General features: G+C 33.4%; 2 protein-coding genes across 9 annotated transcripts in view; both read right to left on the reverse strand.

Moving 5' to 3' along the window:
- Nucleotides 1-2,497: 2,497 nt before the first annotated feature.
- LOC128160720 (ubiquitin carboxyl-terminal hydrolase 1-like) lies at nt 2,498-8,466 on the reverse strand. The gene is made up of 10 exons (XM_052824070.1): nt 8,319-8,466; nt 7,632-7,797; nt 7,313-7,410; nt 6,625-6,758; nt 5,994-6,059; nt 5,750-5,853; nt 4,074-5,362; nt 3,483-3,663; nt 3,097-3,201; nt 2,498-2,954 (listed from the first exon to the last, which is right to left on the reverse strand). The coding sequence occupies exons 2-10, from the start codon at nt 7,769-7,771 to the stop codon at nt 2,657-2,659; spliced, it is 2,415 nt and encodes an 804-aa protein (XP_052680030.1). The 5' UTR covers nt 7,772-7,797; nt 8,319-8,466; the 3' UTR covers nt 2,498-2,656.
- A 2,576-nt stretch (nt 8,467-11,042) lies between these two features.
- The window catches only part of LOC128172648 (serine/threonine-protein kinase DCLK1-like), a 39,053-nt gene continuing 27,675 nt past the window's right edge, over nt 11,043-22,420 (reverse strand). For 7 of the 8 annotated variants that reach the window (XM_052838433.1, XM_052838427.1, XM_052838444.1 and 4 more), the window contains 5 exons: nt 15,433-17,045; nt 15,000-15,146; nt 14,063-14,195; nt 13,776-13,943; nt 11,043-13,564 (listed from right to left, as the gene is read on the reverse strand). In XM_052838433.1, coding sequence (XP_052694393.1) covers nt 13,320-13,564; nt 13,776-13,943; nt 14,063-14,195; nt 15,000-15,146; nt 15,433-17,045 — 2,306 coding nt within the window. In that variant the 3' untranslated portion in view covers nt 11,043-13,319. Of the gene's footprint in view, nt 13,565-13,775; nt 13,944-14,062; nt 14,196-14,999; nt 15,147-15,432; nt 17,046-18,459; nt 19,954-22,420 lie in introns of those variants that run through there. The other variant, XM_052838457.1, reaches the window with a different exon arrangement.

Here is a 22,420-nt window from a genome sequence, read left to right on the forward strand (position 1 = left end):
ATAAAACTTTACATTATCGATACTACCGTTGACCATTAACTTAAATGACAGATAAAAATTGTTTGTTATAATCGTTTGTAACACTAATAAGGGGGAAATTGATCAGCGAAGCTTAGCCCCTCTTGGTAAGAATTTGGGTTCATGGTTTTTTTTTAGTCAAAAGTTATCCGCCATTCTCCGATCGATCAATTCAATAAAAAGTTGGTAACATATGCTTACCTTTATTATAGTACATCACACTAGGCCTAATGAACCAGTGACTATAGAGAAATTATTATAATGTATCTTAGAGCTCTGTATTACAGAAAGATGACTCGCTGTCTGCCATAATAAGGGAGGTCACTCTATTTTAAAAGATATAAAAAGCGACGGAGTTATCTTTCTTTTTAAAGGGGTGGAAGAGGGAGCGGTAAGGCCTATAAAAAAAATTTGTGTGTTTAGGGTAACACTGATGAAAAAATTAGGTTAGGTAGGTAGGGATTTTTTTTTATTTTATCATATTTTTTTCTGCAGGAATCCTAAGAATGTTTGTTTGTGTCACATTTAAAACAGATTTTTTATAGAAATAATATAAAATTAACAATCGGATAAAAATTGACATCTAAAAATGGTAGATAGGGGCATTTTTGTAGGTTAGGTCGGGTTACCCTAAACACACAAATTTTTTTGGGGGGGCCTAAGTAGCAAAGTAGTTTTAATTTAACTTACACGGAAAAGTAGAGGGGAGAAGTTGAATAATCTCCAGATGTCCAACTATAGAAAATATATTTTCTGCATCCACTGTATGCCTAAACATGATAAACATATCATATGAACAGTAATTGCAAATGTGTGCATGCAATTTACCTTTAAATAACTGAATTTAGAATTTTTTTAGTGATCATATGCATTGGAGATCTTACTTTAAACCTGTTTTTATAAATTTTATATTTGTTAATACATGTTTGCACATACAGATACATTTATCTATTTTTCGAATTTTTATCCATCTCATTATTATATTTTTTTCTTCATATATTAATTCCTACGTAAAATTTTTAATCCTTTTTGGAGCCCAACACGAAGCTCAATTTACATTTAATTTATTATAAATTTTATATTTGTTAATACATGTTTGCACATACAGATACATTTATCTATTTTTCGAATTTTTATCCATCTCATTATTATATTTTTTTCTTCATATATTAATTCCTACGTAAAATTTTTAATCCTTTTTGGAGCCCAACACGAAGCTCAATTTACATTTAATTTATTTTATCCATCATCCATAGATATATATTTGAATTCAATAAGCCGCACTTCCTTAGGTACACGATTAAAATTGATTTATAACATTTTGAAGACATCGGTGTCAAAGATGTCACACGAAAAGAAAGTTGAGTAAGACAATATAAATATGGAGAAAATTCGAAAATCCCAAGTAATTTATTTAGCATTGCAATTCAAATTTTTTTTTTCAAATAACTAAAAAAAAATGTTGCACATAATGGAGACATGTGGCGTTGTGTCCTTATTAAATATCTACAGAGTTTCTTGTATTTGAGAAAAGATGCACCGACACCAAATAAAACCCACTAAAACCACAGGTCTGACTGATTTTATGTGTATAATCGTACATCAACGAAACTGAAAGATTTGTTTAATATAGTTTATGTGCATGTTTCTTATTCTCGTATATATCACTTATATTCATTTATCGTAAAAGCAATTCTATATCATGCAATAACAGTTGTACGTTTTGTATATTTTTTCTATTTAATGGTAAAGACCTAGTAAGTTGTCAGAACTTGTGTCCAAACCATTTGTATATGTATCTTAACCCCCCCCCCCCCCCCCCGGGCAACTATATTTTTTAAGCTTACAAGTATATCAGTTTCTAAATAATGATACTTTAATAATCCATAAAATGTTGGTACCGCAAATTACCACAAATTATCCCTGAATTCCAATTAACCAGCATTCTTGGCGATGTAGAATGTTCCATCTGTTGGTTATTGGTGAACTCATTGTCAGTGCAGCAGGCAGATGCAACACATTAACCAAGTATTTATAGTTTGTGTACATTTACTACAGTAATTGAGCATTTGACATCAAAATCCAGTACATCCAAAATTTTATTTCTGAACATTTTTGAAAAGATTCATTGATGTGATTGTATTGTATTCATATAGGATATAAAAAGAAGAAAAATAGAAAATATAGAATTCATAAAAATAACAAATTTTTGTAAAGCTGAATTTGCAGCAGAACTTGCAAAATACATAAACATGGCTGCCCAAGTGCCAACATGTGTTTTCAATGACTTTGCCTCTAGTATATTTATACACACAAAAACTTTGGGTCCTATATTGACTGGTCTAGCAAAAATATTATTTTGACATAAAAATCTAAAAGAAATATGTTGAAATCCTACTGATAAAACAGGGTTCCTATAATACAACCCATTAATAATAATAAATCAATTTAAAATATGAAATAATAATAAATCAATATATTGAAATTCAACAATTTTAATGTATTATTCTAATATATATACAATCAATTAAAACAAATGAGGAAAAAAATTAATATACTACAAAATTAGTTGATTTATTAGAATTGAAAGTCATTGCATATTAGACTACATATATAAGTTAACATCTATGGCAGTCTGTCAGACAGACCAAGTTGACACTGGAGTATTGCGATGGTAAAACAAGACATAAGGTGTCCCCATCAGGGACCCCTCCTCCCCCTGTAACATGCCCAGGAAGCTCTCCTCATCGTGTACCCTCACAGTCTCATCATCACACTCCAGCCACTGACCGGGGTACCGGCGGGTGGGGGTGGACAGGAAGTGGCGGGGGGACTCCCTACCCTGCACCTGATTGCTGGGGACGTGGACATAGGAGAGGTAGTGTCCAGAGGTCAAGGTCACTCCGGCATGAGTGATTATTGCATACAATAAATATCTGCCAAGAAAAAAGAGATCACCTTGAGCAAATGATCAAAATTACATCAGAAATGACACACATAGTGAAATTAAATTTTACCAGTATTTATTAATTACAATTTCTGCATTAAAATTTAAAAACAATTTTAGTTCATATTTACCTGTGGTCTGGTCTGCTGCATGGGCTTGGACATTTGTACCGTAGACAGGGCAATGAGAGAGGTATTGACACATGATCATTTATCTTGGACACATAGCCAAACATTCTGTAAATAGAAAAAGAACATAAGTTTTCATTTCTGTGAGTAATCACTAATGGTAAATTGGGTAAAAATACATACTGGTATATTTATTTCAAAATTAAATGGCATCCCAATTAGTAGTCAGCATAGGAAAATATAGTCCAATAATATTTGAAGCAAAATCTTATTTGTACTAAAAATTCCTTAAACCACCATCAGATCTTAAACAGGGTATATATTATATACAGTACTCCTAACCCTATGACCTAATCTTAACATAAATCTCACATTAAATCTGAATATACCCTGAGCTGGTGGAGAATCTCTTGAGGTGCAAGGTCAGAATGTTGGGGAGTCCCTGGTAATGGAGGGACCGCTCTGCCTCCACATGGCTCAGACACGTGTCACAGAAATACTTGTTGTCATCCCGCAGCCGTTCCACTTCAGTGAACGCAAACATCAGCTTCCTCAAGCAGGAATCACTATCTACAATCATAATATAATGTCTTATTTAATAAATAGAATACTGAAGCATACCAGTATTTTCTAATTGCAATAACATCATTGACATGATGCATCATAAGTTAATAACCACACATTATGTTGAACATGAATAGCATACACATAATCTCAGAATTGTACTAAACATATTTTTAAGTATGCCACAGAATATCAATGAGATTAATTGAAAAAAAAATTATATTACAAAATGTTAAAATTAACTGAAGCAGCCAAGTATTTTATTTGTAATGCAATATTTGGAAAGCCAGTTACTGCAATTCACTTTTCATTTAATAACTCTACATTGAAAATCGGAGTTATTCCCCTTTTCAATATGCCAATCAACTTCATCCTAAAAGCTGATCAGTGAGTTTACATAAAAAAAAACCAAGTACCTTCTTCCTTCTCTTCATCATCGCTCTCCTCTGTCTTCTCCACTCGAACTGGTACACTGATGTCATGGAAGTCTTCAATCCTCTCCCGGCAATTCTCACACTCGCAACATTTCGTACGCAGCATCATCTTTCCCAGGAAGAGATCCTCAATAAAGTTGGTTTTAATTGCTTTCAGGTTAATACTATTCAGCACTTTATTTTCGGAAGTGACAACAAAATCAAGCCTCTGTTTAGCATCTCTGGGATTCCCCTTTGATGGAGATGAACCAGATTTACAGGGCGACAGTTTCTGGGTGGCTAGTTGAGCACTCACCGACTTGAGTGGGCTGTTACAAACTCGATCACACTTTTCTAGTTTCACCACTGGTTTCCTTGGAGAAGACTGGCTCTTTGAAGGGGATCCACTGACTCCATTTGCCAAAGCAGGGGCTGATTTACACTTCACCACATCCTCGGTTTTACCCAGACCTGGTTCATCCTGACAATGACCATTTACTAGTCCATCACTTGTTTGACAAGCTGCACCAGATTTAACCGTGGAGTTTCTCAATATTGTTCGACTCATGCCTAGTCTCTTCCCCGCCTTCTGATTCTGGAACATTCCGAGAATTGTCTGTTGTTTTCCATTTTTGTCCTTTTTTCCACTTTCACCATTTACTTTGCCATTAACAGTTTTATTGTCCCCACAGTCTGTTTCCATTTTCTCCTCCCCTGTCCCAGAATCACTCACTTCACTCGTACCAGTTTCTGTATTTTTTCTCCTGCCATTACACTCTACCCCCTTGGATTCTGTAGTACCATCTGGTTCATCACATCCTTTCCTTGATCTGGGTGTATTTTGCTTTAAAGCTTGTTTTGTTTTTTGGTTAGATTTCTGCTCTTCGCTTGGTTTCTTTCCCCTTGGTGTGCGGGTAGTTCTTAGTTTTGAGTTGGGCACACTCTCCATTTTGAAAACCTCTTCCTGGGCTAGACAGGCTGTATCTGCTTCCACTGGGGTGGTGGTCTGAGTAATGCTAGTTTTGGCAGCCTCACTTTGTTCTATCTGATCTAAAATATCAGGCTGGTGAAACACATTCTGAGGCTGATTTTCTGACTTCAATCTAGCACATTTTGACAAGAACCGATCCATGATAACATTCTTTGGCACCTCTTTTTTAGGCAATTTTTCCAAAACATTTTTCTTTATATTAAACAGGTCTTTTTCAGAATCTTGCAGGTAAGAGAGGACACATCTGAGAAGTTCTTGTGCATCATGCTGTAGATATCCTTCAAACATTGGATTAAGCTCTCTGAAAAGAAGTACAGTCATTCAACATCATGTATCTTTGTCCTAATCTATGTGACTGGCAAAATGATCATTACATACAAATATTCAACAAACACTTTGTTAAAAACTTTATAAAATAGTCACATTATTCTTCAAATTGAAGCTGATTAACTAAGAAAAAATGCTTTGTGAAAATTAAGGAGCTAGTAAATGTAGAATGCTCAATCATCCTTCTCACGAGCAAGTTTCAAGTTTTTGTAGAGACTGTCATTGGATAAATATTTTTTTCCTGTGTTCTTAATTTGTTTAAAAAAATTCTATCCTGTAAATTTTCGTTTTCCCAAAAATTTTATTCTTACTAAACTAAAATTCTATAAATGAATACAACGAAGATGTGAGGGTAACTGACCGAATGATGTTGAGCAACTTCTGGGGTTTGACTGCCATAGACATGACATCTGAGGTAGCCTTCTCCTCATGATTCTCCTCACGCTGCTCCATATTTTTGTACAGCTACAAAATTATGAAAACATCTTATTTAATTACAATCATAATGCTGTCAATCTTCAAAATCAACAATATACGTTTTAGAGAGAATATTTCATATGTTTATGTAACATTGTTTTATCATCGAACTCTTGAGAAAACTGTACCCTATATAGATCTTTCACCAGATGAATACTTTTGTTGCTCTCCAAAGGTTCAAACACTCCAGCATCCTGAAGAAAGACATGTTTTTAGGCCAAAATAAAATTAATGTTTGTTTGGAATTGCTTCCCACCCCCGCTGTAAAAATTTTATAAGCAAAAAATTCAAAAAAATTTTTGTAGGGATTTTTATTTTTTACCATTTTTTTTATATTAGTTTAACTTCCAAGTTTGAATTCCTGGGTCTAGAAACCTCAAGGCGGCAATTCCTAACAATCATATTTTTAAGGATGGCCTTATATATAAGTAACCTAGAGACCTCCTTTGTTTTTAGTTTTCAGCTAAAATTAACATATCATTATACCATATCATTTCAGTTACTTTTCATTTAAAATTATAATATTTTCAAGAAACATGCATCACCTTGCATTCCAAGAATTTTTTTGAGGTCAGGTTACAAACATACAAAACAGACAGTCACAAAATTTTACAGTATCAATTAACCCCAAGGCTCATAATTATTGAAAATACCTTATCTTTATGCACACACACACTCTCTGTCTTTCCCTCTCTCATTTTAATTAGACTGTCTCCCTCTCTTAAAAAGTTGTGTTCAAGGGGCATAACTTTTGCTTACCTCCTTGTTGAGTACATCCTGCTTTCTGAGTTTTTCGACTTGGATTATTTCCTGATACAACAGCTCCAGTCCAGGTAAGAAGCCTGGAGTGTACCTGAGCACCTGTAGCACACTGTTCAGGAAGCAGGTGTTACCTGTACAAACAAACAGGTATCTCTACAAATCTGACACATTCACCCAGATCAAATTAAAGCTTCACTTGTGATTTATTTTGCTATTGAGAACATGATGCAGTTCAGATCAATAGTTGAACAGGAAAGCTTCACCAAGTCAAGTTACACAGGCAGAGTTAAATAACTTAAATTATCTATCAATTGATAAAAGTGTGTACTTTTCTATATAATACCAGTGAAGACCAGTTTTAAAATAATTTATGTTATCTATAAATTACTGTTAGAAAACAGCACATAATACATAATCTACAGCTCACTGTTACTATTAGGGATACATTTTTAAATATTTAAACAAAAATTATTTCCTTCTTTATTACACCTTCGCATTTCTGGGGTTTTTTAAAACTAATTTTTCATAACTTTGTGGAATACATGCTTAACTATCCAACCTTAAGGTGGCTTGAGTTACAGAGAATTAAATCAATTACTTTTGCCAGCAGATTTAAAATGAATTATGAATTCAAATATTCATGCTGATATTCCATTCTGATGTTTCAGCAGTTTCAATGTTTTACCCAAGTTCTCCAAAGAAGCGGCTGCAGGAACAACAGACTTGGAATTTTCTTCTTTGTTTACATCCCTTGCAATGACATCATTTTCTTCTTCAAAGACTCTGCAAGAGTTATGATTTACGATATAATAAAGAAAAACAAATAGGCCCTCAATCTTTCTTCCCATAAAAATTTTAAAGATACCAGTGACGTATATACTAACTGACGTTAGTATATACATCCCTGAAGATACAGACAATAGATTAGTTTACATGTTAAGTAATTTCCCAATGCTTTTATGAACATAAATCTCTACTTTCTAACAGGTTAGGAGTATACTCACTCTTTTCCGTTTTCTCCTCCTTGATCTTTCTCCTCCTTGCCTACTTTGACATCTTTGCTTTCATTGTTCTTCTGAACCTTTAGAGACAATCTTGGTCGCTTCTTTAAGGGACCTGGACTTTCTGCATCAGCTATCACCATGACTGATGCCAAAAAGCAGCGTAAGCCTATATACAATATTCCAAAGTTTTAAATTACAATACAATACTTGTATCACAATGACATATATTACGTCTTACATAATTACTACCTATTAGCAAAAAAGAGAAATGTAACATTAAAGAATAAAATTTATCCAACATCTTTTCATTATTTTTATTTCTCCTATAAAATTACAGTGTTTTGCCTTATCACTTGCGGATCAAAAAGATTATAATGACGATGTGGATGCGGCAATGCGTGTATCTCCTCTTTGAGCTCCTCTTTGATAATGTAAGAATTAAAATAGTATTTCCGATGTGGTTTCCTTAAACTTAAAAATCGAATCGGATGAATTTCACGTGTGTGAAAAATGTAATTTGCGCGCCCATTTCAATTTACATTGTCAAAATATTTTGACTGCAAAGAGGCATTTTTTCAATTAATTTTTGGTAAATAAACTTAACTATGCTATGACTTTGAATATCATAAATATACCAGCATGAATCTTTTCTTGGATTATTGAAGTATTTCACTTTTAAATTATTACCTTACACACAGCTAAAATGTCAACAAGAAAATCCGGGCTACTGGTTGGAGGCACCGTTTCTTATTTTAAAGAAACATCGACACGTTGACTGAAAGCTTCTAAAACTTCCAAGATAAGGAACCAATATATTTATTCCACATTATACAATAAATTTACCAAATGCCTGATTTTATTTACTTATTTTTGAAATACGAAACAATGCTTTTCACTTGCGCGTATAGCTCCAGGTGACGGGTGGTATCGCCCCTATGTGCACTCTGAGTGTTTTCGCACCGAGTGTTTTCGCCCTCGTCTTTAAAAAAAACTTGTAAAGGTTATCATGGTTATTGTTATTATAAGTTCATTATAATTCATAATCAAATTTTAATTAGTTAATGTTTAAACAACATATATGTATATGGTTTTCAAGACACCATATTAATGACTTTATTTATATAATTCTATAATAAATTTAAAAATTATATTAATTATTTTCATTTTATGTATGAGAATACTTAAGTTAAATTATACATCTCAAAGGACTATGTGCGGTATGGTCGAATATCTGCCCCCGATTTTAACCAATTTTTAAATTGTATCGTATAAAACTCAAATCTTCATGAATCATTGCACAGAGGATGCCTATCACTTCAATCTTGATTTTAGTCATCATTGCTCATTCGCTGTTTATCTATGACGTCACTTAAATGACCTAATTTCCGCAAATTTGCAAACAAATGAAAATATTTTCATTTTTGCTTTATATTTTGCATTCAGAAGTGTAGAGCACAGGTCTGCTCAATTTAGTACGATATTCACATATGTTTTTCTTCAGATAGTTATACACATTATACAAAAAAATGGCACTTGAGCAAGCCTGCGCTCGATGTTTCCCAGTCGAAAAACCATCAGAAAACACCCATATTTTGCTACAAAACATCAATTTATCAAAATAAGGCAACCTTCATGTAGTCATTTCTACATTATGACGTCACTGTGGTGATAACCTTTTACACCATTATTTTCAATATGATATATAACTATCTTTTGCCTAATTTTTAAAGCTCTTTATAAAACTTTGATTTTGGGGGCAAAAAATGCATAATAATTAACCCACATAGTCCTTTTTTCATCAAGTAATGAATAATAGATAATAATTTAAAGTCTCATTGCTGGTGATTGTATAAATAATACATATTTAGATTAATTATATATGTATACTATGGATATTAATTTTTTAATGGTTAGATTATATATGATATCTACATGAACTATTTTCATTTCTTTGAAATTGGTAAACAGCTATATATCCATGTTTATATATATTGTTGACATTTTATGTCAATATATCCAAATTACTGTAAACGTGTTATATTTAGCATATACAAATGTAACAGAGACACTTATTGCCTCTGCTGGGGTTTGAACCCTGGTCCTCTGGCATGCCAGTCCAGCACTCAACCGATCGACCTAATTAAAGGGTTAACCCACTAGCCAGAGCTAGAAGGAATGCCATATACTTTACTCTACCACACGACATTTGGCGGGAAATTACTTTTCAACAATTTGACATTTTTCTGTGCTCATTCTAATACGTACATATATGAAAGGCATTTAACGTTTCACTTGAATTAGCGGAAGCCACTTTCCACCAAAAATGCTGAAAAGAATACACAGCCAATTGTAATATGTTTGCAGTATTTATATCAACATGGAAGTATGCAGGATAAGAATGTCGGCATGCAACTTATTATCTCTCACCTCACTAACCTCTTCATGCCCGCTGGCACATAAGGCCTGAACGTGTAACTTAATTACAATATGTTGATATGGAATTTAATTTCACATACGATATATCAATTTAAGAACACATATATAATGAACTTATTTAATAATTATGAAAAATATGCGCCTTTTATAATTCTCTGTACATGTACAAGAGTACAAGAGTAAAGGGGCCTAAGACATTTTTCGTGTAACAGCTTTCTTTTGTCATATATATTATACATTTATTTGACTTAATTTTAAGTATTATTTACGGCGTCAATTTCAATATTTTTTTCTTGCATGTAAACAGTACGTGAGTTAGCTTGCACATGAGAGGCAAATGATTCTATTTTAAATTTGATTGAGATAAATCCCAATGCATGCCTTGCAAATTACTATAAGTGCAACTTGTTATATATTCAATAATCCCTTCAAGCTGTTTTTTTGTGATGTAGAATATGTAATTAAATTTTCAATAATCATCTCAAGCTGTTTTTGTGTTACAATGGTGACCCATACCCTTAAATGACAAGTTCAAGGCCTCGATCTACCCCAACATAATTCAATACAAAATTTGTATAAAACACTACCTGTTAACCCTCCTGCATCTACTGGGAGACTCCCAGGCTAAAAAAATCTAAAATCTCCTGCATCCAACCAATCTCCTGCACTAAATTCTCCAGCCAACGTCCTTGAAAGGTTAATATTTTGATCAGCTATTAATCTAATCAACTTATCTATCAAGTCGACTTTTATATACTAAAAATGTTAAATCTTGATCTTCACCTGTCAAACTTTTCTGTTTTTTAAATTGCAACAAACAACATTTATAATGTGTAAAGGTACTAAATTCCCTGTTCTCTCTTTTAATTGTCTGTGAATCTTGCTTTTTTTGCTAGAAGAATACTTGTTAGCTTAGAATAATCATAATTAAGATGTAGATCAAAACACCATCTGCATAAATAAAGTATAAGGACATTTTGAATGATCTATAAAGAATTTATTCCATAACATGAAATATACATATCATATGCATGTAACAGAGAGTTAGCAAAAATAACAGTTACTGGAATGTCAAAAAGGTTGATCAGCAAAGCTTTGTTTTTATTGTTTCCAACAAAACTGGCGGTTATTGCATGGTTGAACAAAAGTTAATCAGACTTATAAAAACCAGCCACTACCCCTTCATCTAATTAAAAGTCAAAGGACATAATAACTGGTATCAAACAGACTTGGTATATGAAAGGAAAGTCAAATTAATACATTAATGAAATCAATCAAAATTCTCCACCTAAACCCTTAAAATTTATTGAAGAAAAAAATTGACGAAAATGATCAATAAAATTCAGGAGTTAATATCTTTTGAATTTATGATATTAAAAGAAAGTTTTCTACCCAAAAGAATATCATCAAAACGAATCAATGCTTATGAAGAAAACGGTTTATGCATTGTTTTGTTTTTTTTTTCATAAGTTGAATATTTAAGCTTATATATATGATTTTCATACATGTATAATATACTTAGCATTTAATGTCTATCAGTAAAGTTTGATATTGCTGGAATGGAAATTCTAACTATATAAATATAATTTTCAGAGCTATAAAGTACTTTTCCTTAGATAATAAAATATAGGACCCCTTTGTATTTCATCCTTTCCTATCTAAAACAATGAATATATGATTTAGGAACTTTTACAGTAAATGATGGGCTATATCTCATTTGAGACAAATCCTAAACTCAGCCTGAAATAAGTAATAAATAAAAACTATGAGATGATAGAAAAGTTATGCTAATTACAAAATAAAATCCAACAGCGCAGCCACAGCTGTTGTTTGAGGGAGAGAAATTTTATCAATTCACCTAGTATTGAATTTCAATGATAAATATAATTTTTATTTTAAATGCTAGGTAAATATCTGTTTGACTATTGATTGACTGTTGTAAACCAATATGTCAGGCCGCTCAGTAGTAGGTATGGTATATTTACATGTATGTATCACAGTTCAAATCTATCTATCACTACAAATGCATACCATCAACACCACCAACAGAATCGACGCCATCTTTGATTTCTCAAATAATAGATGTCCTCTCAGACATGCTGATTTTTTTAACATGATAAAATATACAAAAATTAATAATAAAATAATGTAAAAATGCTGTATAAATCAAATGTTGTCAGGGACGGTAATAGCAAAAAAGATAAAAAATAACTGAAGGTCAACTGAATGACCTTGACTGGTGTTATAGAAATATAAACAGATAACAAATGAATAACAACTGCTTGTAAACACTCATCCACTCACAGCATAACAAATAGGACGGATGTAATACAGTATGACAAGTAAACTACAGCTCAGACTTTGAAAATCTGCAGTATAAGACAATAATTGGTATATACATTGTATATATTTGTATAAAATCAAGTTTTAAACATACTCTATCATTCTCTATTCCTTATTGACATTTACACTTAGTAAAATATATGTCCTGATAGTTTTTATATAACACCTCTGGACTATCTGAATGTTTGATGCTATATATTTTATGTATAATGATACATCTGAAAAATTCATTCAATATCAGTGTTCCGCAAAACAAGAACTAAGGGAAATTACCAAGTAAAGTATACCGTCATTATAAATTTTCAATGCTGTTAACACACAAACATAAGGTCATGGTAAACATTTTGAGTTCTTTTTTAAGAGCAATTATAACAGTTATCTTCTGTTCAGGGAATTTTACATACACATATATACTCTGAAAACCATTGTTAATTAAAATACCAGTTTTCCATTCACAAATCAACAATGCCATAAAATTGACCATACTTCTATATATCACAGTTAGGCCACCGTTTGACTTAATGGGTTGAAAAACCCCAAAGAATATCAAAATCAGTGAAAACAATCAACATTTAGCACATTCCTGACTTGCATATAAAATACAAAAAAATTGGTTTCAATATGTACAAAACTGTCACATAAAACTAGAATAATGAAACTCAAAACTCCAATCTCAAAACTCATTTCAATTCTTTTCCTCAGGTTCAAGATGAAAAGTTTATGACTCGAAACAATATATATGTGGTAATCAATTAACTGTCCTTTCTGTGCAATACAAATATATATTTTGGACAGAAGTTGGCACAGTGAAATTCATTTCTATAGGTTTTTTCTTTCACAAAACAAACTCATGTTGCTATGGCTACACAAGACTGCAGACATTGCTATGGAAATGCTAAGGATCAGTGATCATGAGGCCGCTTGCTGCTCCAGCTTGCGTTTCTCTTTAAGTTTTTGATAAGAGTCATAGCTTTGCTTCGCCTGAAGTTCCAGCTCTTTTCGTGTATTTTTCCTCATTTCGTCCAGTTTAGAGCTCTCCGGCGGCCTTGACATATCACCATTTAACAAAATCCATGGGTGTGAGAGAGTTTCTATGGCTGTGTACCGTTTTTTCTTGTCTACCACTAATAAGTGTTCTATCAGATCTTTGGCATCTGTAAAGTTAATATATATATATATTCATGTGAAACATTATGCATAAATATACAATTACTATTTCACAATTAACTTGATTAATATGATTTCTCATAAAACAATAAATTAATTTAACTTATCTATAATCATTCTTTATGAAAAAATAGAATAAATGATTAATAAGTTAATCGATTGTAGCAATACTTATAATTATGTTTATGTAACACATACATGGTGAGATGTTGTCCCAATATGGACTAAGGAACTCATATTCTCCTGCTTTAATAAACTCAAACAGTTCTGTCTGGTTTCTATCAGGACTTCGAAACGGTGGGAAACCACACAACAGAATATACGTAATGACTCCTACAGCCCACATGTCCACCTCCAAGCCATAGCCTGCAAACAGAACCAATTTAAATTAATAAAATCAACTGCAAGCGTCAGATTAAGTGAACAATATTATGCATGTATGAAAAGATATACTGTATGTCTTATGTAAACATTACAATATTTACCAATTTCTGAGAGGATTTCTGGGGCTACATAGGTTGGCGTTCCACAGACTGTGAAGATTGGCTCCTTCACTTCCATTGCTAACCCAAAGTCTGCCAGCTTCAGGGAGATGGAACCATCCTTGTTTCTGTGAACCTACATAAAACCAAGTGTATCTTTATGATTTAATTGACATTCATTTTCATAAATGACCTTGAACTTACATACCAGTCATCTTTAACCTTGACCTTGTAAATAACTATGTAAGAAGTCTCTATAATATATAATTCCAATGGTTTAAAGAAAAACCTAAAAAAAAAAATGTTATGTGCCTTTATCTTAAACCCCTTTGCATAAACAATGCCTGAATCTGTTAGTTCATATTAATTCTGTCTTTCAGAATTGAAACAAAATAATTTTCAGATATCAAAATTGCATTAAGAAAAAGAATTTAATAACAGGGATATAAATCAATTCATTGTGTAAACATATCAAGTTCACTTAATAAATATTTCACATGAAAACCATGATGACAGCGTTTATTCAAGATCCTCTCATTATTAGATTTGTTCAATATTAATTTTAACGGCTCGATCACTGTATGTAAGTGTGTATTAAATTCCCTTTTGCATACATACGTGGATTGACATACAAGTTCATAATATCCAATTCAATGGTCCTGATGGCTTGTATTGCACACACACACACACATATACATGTATATACATATATATAAACCAAATAATACATTAAGGTTAGTATGCTTAAGGTCTCAATTAACTTTTGTACTATGAGGATAAAAGAGGACATAAATGTGTCTTGATCAGTGATTTGAATTGAACATATTTTTATTGTACTAGTTCACAATTGGGATTGGGCACAAGTTCTGGTAACTTATATCACCCTTGACCTCTCTCTTGCTCATTACCTGTACCCACAACATAACCTTATATTACTTACCAGGAGGTTCTCAGGTTTGAGGTCTCGATGGACTATTGAGCGCGAGTGGAGGTAGAAAAGGGCATTACATAAATCCTTGACCATACGAGCAGAATCCACTTCCCCAAACTTCACACTCTGAGTAATGGCATCAAACAAGTCCCCACCCTACAAAAAATCAATCGTGTAACAAGTTGAACTGTGGGTAAATATTTGGTGTAAGAATTTGTAAACATTCTACTTCTGTGATGTAAAACAAAGGAAAGTAGGACAAAACAGAAACAGATAAAAGACTTATGTCGTAAGTACCCTACAAGAAGCACTGCCAGATAAAAATTGAAATATATGTGTTAGTGAATGGTATTGTATTGAATTTTATTTGGTCCATCTCTGTATACCTTTTTCATATCTGAAGCTTACATATACACATTAAAATTTCAAGAAAAATGCCAACCTTGACAAGTTCCATAACCAGGTAAATTTTGTCTGACGTTTCATACTCCTCGTACAACTTGACAATATTGTGATGGTGACAGTCCTTCATAATTTCAATCTCATTCTCCACCATATGCTCTTTGCCTCTCAGTTTCGGCTTGTCTATCACTTTCATGGCATATTCACCACTACCTGCTTTTAGCTTAGACTGTCTCACTATAGCAAAGTTTCCATCTCCAAGAGTCCTGCCTAGATCATACTTGTTTGTGATGTGTTCATCACCACTCACTTGGCGCTCCAGTTTCGATTTGCGTACAATCTTGGATTTTGATTTTCGCTTCTTTTCTGCTTTTTCTTTGTCTTTCAGAGCTGGATCCGTCTTCTCTTTCGTTGCCTTTGGATCTCTTGGCGACTTCTCCTTTGTGACAGCATCTGCCTTCTGATCTCTTGGTGTCTTATCCTTATTGGCAGCTTCTTTACTGTCCTTATCTGGTTTTTCTTTGTCCTCCTTCTCTGCCTTTTCTTTCTCCATTTTCTCTCTCTCTGCCTTTTCTTTCTCTGCTTTAACTCTTTCTGCCTTCTCTGCAGCAGCTTGTCTATCCCGAGCAGCTTGAATAGCTCTTTCTCGAGCTTCCTGTTCTTTCTTCTGCTTCTCTTTTTCTTCTTCTTCCAATTTCTTCAATCTTTCTTCCTCCTTCTTCTTGCGAGCCTCTTCCTTTTCTTTCTCTTTCTGCTCCTTTATTCTCTTAAACGGATCCTCTGGCTTGTTTGGTACTAAACCTCTCTTCCGCCTTTCTTCATCCAATGCACGTCGCTCTGTTTCCATCATTTTTTGTTGCCGTTTCTTTGTCCTCTCCCGTTCGTCATGGACAGCCTTATCCTTCTCCTGCTCAAGTTTACCAGCCAGTTCATATTCCTTGGGATAATCATTTCTTCGTTTTCCCTTCTCCTGAGGCCTGCCCTTGTAGATGACATATTCTCCATCCTGCTCCCTATTGCTGCCATCACTACCCTCACCAAACCCACTGTCTCTCTTATCAGCATCGTGATCCGCTTGCGTCTGTTTAGCAAGGTTATGACGCTTACGTTTGTTCCTTTCCAGTTCTCGGAGAATGCTTTTGGCCATTGAGCTGTCTGGATACAATTCCTCTACAATATCAACAATGTCTGTCTCAGTAAGAGATTCCCCACCCACACCAATAAACACATCGTCATCACGGAAAAAGTCTGAAATTCCTTGAACCTCCCTCCCACGAATTGAGAACAATTTCTTCACTTTATTGTTTTTATATTTAGGTCCAAAGGCCTCGGAAATGTCTGCCATAAGTTGCTCAAAGGACTGAACACTTCTCCTATTGAGGAGAATCTTCACATTGTTTCGGGGTTTGTGTCCATTTCTGACTATCGTCACAACTTTTGGCTTAAGTGGTATGTTATCAGCATTTGGTAGATAAGTGTTTTTATTGGCATGGCCGAATGTCCCCGCCCATCGTCGATGTGGTTGAGTTCCGTGAAAGAATCGCCCCGGATGGAAGGCATTACTTCCATACATTCCTCTGGTCCTCCCATAGGCTCCTTGAGTTGCTCCAAAGTTTGATTCTGTCTCTCCGAATTCATGGTTATGTGGACGAGCTACAATTAAAAAAAAAACGAAAATATAAATACAGATTTTTCTCTTTAATATTCCTGAGACAGCGGAATTCTTTTTAGCAGATTGCCAAAAGAGCTGCAAAATTAATTATAAAATTTTAAATTGACACTATAAAATCTTTCATCTAAATGTGCAATTTTCTTTATCGAGTTTTTTTTCCTCAAATTCTCAAAATACATGTAAAATGATTTAACAAACCAGAAGATTACCTCTGAAAAGTGTTAATAAAAGTTTAGGAAGTACATGTACATATATCAAAACCTTTACAGCAAATAAAAAAATAATGTATTAAATAGATAAGCTAGACTATAAATTGCTTAACCTGCAAATGAAAAAAAGCAAATATTCTTGTTTATAAGTTTATTGCATGGTTCCCCACTAAAATGATTTAATGTTAGGTAAAAGTTAATGTTAAGAGACCACAGAATGGGGACATTAACAAAGTTTATGTATCACCAAGATCTGTCATCTGAACAATACATAGAGCACCTACTGGCTTCCTGCTGCAAGAATTTAATTAACCCACATGAAAGGTGTGAAAACTCTTATCACAATATACACAGGGTTGAAAAACCTTGCTGAGAGGAACAACACAATCAATGCCCTTGTCATTGCAGCAAAGGTGGCATGCAAGTCAATTGACTTTATAGACGTAACGCCAGATTATCAGACTTGTAAACACGAAGACAATGCTTTCACTGACAAACCAAGAGAAAAAATCATTTCATTCAAGATCTTGCGAGGACAATATCACCCCCATCACAAATTGAAAGTGTACCAAGACTCCATGAATAATGGAGTAAGCTTATATATTTCAGAAATTGGAATACTTGGTACAACTTCTCTTATTGTTCGGCTTTAATAACATCCTTCATTAAACAGTCAGGTTTGGCGTTTGTATATACCCGAATATCAAAACTGTTGACTCAACTCTAAGTCAACATGAACAATCGGTCTTTGGCCCTAAGTGTGACCAATATTTAGAAAATTTGACCCCATCGGCACACTATAGCTATTTCCAGAAAGTTGTATTTTCATGATACAATAAACCTTAAAACTATATATCATTAGATGTACTAGTGCACGTAATTGATTTTAAACCAAATATAATGAAACTCTAAAGGCTTAAAAATTATTTTTACTGGTATAAAAATTTTATTTCTTAAATGCAATATTACACTTCAAAATGATTGTCAAAATGCAGTAAAATTTAAGAATAATTACTCGCAAGAGTGTATGTAACGGTGCCACTTAGAAATTCAATAGTCTCCCCCTTTTTTCCCCATTGGTGAACAAATAATTTCAAGATCCAACCACTTTATACCTGAGCTAAGGGAAAATTAAATGGCAAACCGGTACATGATAAATCAATGGTAAAAAACAATAAATGATTACCATGGTGAAGAGGAGCCTGAACGGCCATCACAGACAAAGATCCCGAATCTAAATGATTCATATCGGCAAAAAAGACCACAACAAATCACATAAAAGATCCATACTGATTCACAGTATCGGTGACGTTAATTCCTACATGCTATATAGCCTTCCCATGAAGCATCACTTCCTTCCTATAGGCTTGGCTGTACCGTTGTCCTTGAATTAATATTGGAAGGAATCCGAGAATCACCAAGTCCCAACTAATCAACAACAATCATCACAATGCGCCTCGACCACTGCATAAATTTGTAACAAAACATGCCCATTTCTGTACCTAGTTCCCATTTAGACCAGCCATTGTTTGTTTAAAAGATAAATGTTAGCTATTTACGCGATACAAATCTATTAAGTCGCAATATTCTATTCAACTTCATACGTACAACAAAAAATTCACAACATGTTCAATGTGTAGACTTAGTACACCAAACAAGTTTTATGTTTGCTTTTATCAAATAAAAAAAAATATAGCACAGTAAACTTTACATTTAATGATCTGCACACAGGTAGAACTGCCAATTTCCATTTTGAATTTTAAATTCTAGAAGATACACCTGGTGACTTGTGAAATGCCCCTGTCAGTGACTTAAATATAACTTCCCTGTCCAAGAATCATGAAAGTGAGTGAAAAACTCATAAACTCAATCTAGAATGGATATTTTGTAAAACAAAACATAACTGCAGAGTCAGACTAAAAAATACTGAGGAGGACTCCACATAAATTACTTTGTTAAAACAGTCCAACCCTTTTCAATTCTACAGATTGCATTTAAAACACTTCCATTTTCAAGAAGAAAAAAATATCTTTAGAAATAAATTAGCTACTGCTGTAACTTTGAACTGTTTTTTTGGTGGAACCATTTCTGCAGTTGGATTAAACTTGTCAATCTACTGCAGCTCTAAGATTACAGTGTCAGAGCAGTATAAGTAATTCGTTGCCAGGATATCATTGCTACCACAACAACTAAAAAAGCTAAAAATCGGGGGGCTTAATGGAGGTCCCTACTGGGGTCAACACAATCGACTGTAAAATAAAACAAGAAATCTATGGAAGGATTTACTCTCGAAAAAGGAACACAGGTTCTTGTTCAATATTTTCTCTTTTACTTTTTTTCACCAAGTCAACCACATAAAATTTTCCTTCCATTTGTTGTGGTTTGCTGTTTTACTTATTATGGAATATTTCAAAATACTAAGGCTGCTGCAGGCAAAGGGCTTTGAATTTACGACCTACATGCATATGCTTGGTACTCAATGAATCATGTTCATTAGTAAGAGGACCTCTATTTTGTTAAGTCTCAATGCAACATCACAGTAACAACCAGACCCAATCTAACAGAAAGCATACCCCAACCAAATACCAGGGTCTGTTTTTTATGTCCACACAGGATTTGCTTTGGGTCTGCTAATGGCAGACCCAGAGCTGACCCAAAGCAGACCCCAGGCTGACCCAGGGCAGACACAGAGTGGACAAAGAAAGTAGACCCCAATTCAAAAGCAGACGGTAGCTTTTTTTGATTTAATATATTTTTATACAACAGATTGGTACAGTAGTAATAATTATCAAACATTAATTTGTAAACCATGAACAATGTATATGAATATATGATATAACTGTATCATCAAGTCTAATCACAACTGGAAAAAAACCCAAAATATTTTTACAAGGGACGGGCTTACATGTATGGCACGCCAAATTCACAAAAATGAGCTAAACATAGTTTCACAGTAGATAAACTAGGTTTATCAGCTGTTAACTATAGTTTACGGATCCTAAACTATAGTTAACGATTCGTTAACTATAGTTTACATCCATGAAACTATATTTCACGAATGTAAACTATAGTTTACGAATGATAATCACAGTTTATCTATCTGTAAAAAACGTTAACAATAGATTTTGCTGATAAATATAGATTCACATTTGTTAATTATAATTTACAATCCTAAACTATAGTTAAGAGTTGCTAATTATAGTTTCACAAATCGTGAAACTACATTTATCAGACAAATTCACAAAAATGAGTTAAACATAGTTTCACAGTCGATAAACTAGGTTTAACGACTGTTAACTATAGTTTACGGATCGAAAACTATAGTTAACGACGTTAATCTATATTTCATGTCTGTAAACTATAGTTAACACGATATTCTATGTTTCACATCTGTTAACTATAGTTAACACTGAAAACAAACATTTGCGATTGTTTAACATAGCTTATCTGATAAATATAGTTTCACCATTGTGAAACTATAATTAACAACTCTAAACTTTAGTTCAGGAATGCAAATTGTACATAGTTTATCTGATAAATATAGGTTCACAATCGTGAAACTATATTTATCAACTCTTAACTATACTTTACGAATGTAAACTATAGTTTACAGATGTGAATCTATATTTATCAGCAAAATCTATTGTTAACGTGTATTTCCAGACAGAAAAACATAGATTTGCATTCGTAAACTATAGTTTACAGATGTGAAATATAGATTAACGTCGGTAACTATAGTTTAGGATTCGTAAACTATAGTTAACCGCCGATAAACCTAGTTTATCGACTATGAAACTATGTTTTGCTAATTTATGTGACTTTGGCGGGCTTTAGATTTGTAAACCGTAGTTTACTGATCATAAAACCCTATCAGATCAGATAAACTATGTTTAACAACCGCAAATGATTGCTTTCGGTGTTAACTATAGTTTACAGATGTGAAACATAGATTATCGGGTTAACTATAGTTTACAGATGTGAAATACAGATTAACGTCGGTAACTATAGTTTACGACCAGTAAACTATAGTTAACAGTCGATAAACCTAGTTTATCAACTGTGAAACTATGTTTAGCATTTTTGTGAATTTGGCATGCCATATACATGCTGTATAAAAAAAGATGAGTCTACTTCACACTTTAATGTGTGCATGAAGCAAAGCTACCAGGGTCAGCTTTTGGGGTCTGCTTTGGTGTTAGGTTGTGTCTAGTTGATACTGTATCATCTTAAAACAGCTTCATCATTTTGTGGCAATTTCCATCCATTAAAACCAAACTGGTACTGAACACATTATTCATGCATTTTCTTGTCAAAATATTGCCCAAGAGAATATTGTAATGGTCTTCCCCATTATTTAATAGGCTACATTGAATCATAGGACACATCCCCTAACCAACAAAGACATTATAAGTTCTCAATAAACTTCCAGTCGATTGAGTCTTATATGTTGTTGATGTTCCTAATTCATATCATAATTACTAATATTGTCAAAGCTTGGCAGATCTGCAACATACATTGAAGCTACCCGGTAATCTTTGCACAGCTTTCTAGGTTTAGCCAGAAATTGATAAAATTCATCTTCGCAAACATTAACTCATATTGAATAATTCAATATCTATTCCTACCATCTATTGACCTAATGTGGTTTATATACATCCTTTTCCAAGCAAAAAAAAAATCAAATATGTTGCATCAATTTTCTATTGCCAGGAAACTCTAATAATAATGAATGGCTGAAAGGCAACTGATTTTTGAGCAAAAAACCAGCTTTAATTCTTCTGAAATATGTAGGTCACTTGAATACAAATTGATATATTGGATAAATTCCATTTGCAACAGGTACATTTACTCGCACTACAACAAATAGATCTTAATTTTGCAAACAAAGGATTTGCATGCAGGCTTTATGGATGTATGAATGAGATGTCATACAGGTATTGACTTCAAATATTGCAAAATCGGAGGTCCAAGTTTTTTTCCAGTTTATAAAACACCTGTCATCTGCACACCAAATCGATGTACAATGTAAAGCTGATTAGAGCCAAACAAATTTTGAAAATTCAAAAAGAAGAAGGTCCCTATTTGAGATTATTAAAATTTCTGCCACGGTCACGTCGATTTTGGGGCAGAGACCTTTCATAAAATCA

Source organism: Crassostrea angulata, chromosome 1 (genome assembly GCF_025612915.1).
Source record: "Crassostrea angulata isolate pt1a10 chromosome 1, ASM2561291v2, whole genome shotgun sequence".
Taxonomy (NCBI): Eukaryota; Metazoa; Mollusca; class Bivalvia; order Ostreida; family Ostreidae; genus Magallana; species Magallana angulata.

Coding starts and splice junctions, on each gene's coding strand:
- LOC128160720 (XM_052824070.1), bottom strand. CDS start 7,771: ATGGTGATAGCTGATGCAGAAAGTCCAGGTCCCTTAAAGAAGCGACCA. Junction 3,664..4,073: donor TGATGAAGAGAAGGAAGAAG/GTACTTGGTTTT, acceptor TTATGATTGTAG/ATAGTGATTCCTGCTTGAGG. Junction 3,202..3,482: donor AGATTCTCCACCAGCTCAGG/GTATATTCAGAT, acceptor TTCTATTTACAG/AATGTTTGGCTATGTGTCCA.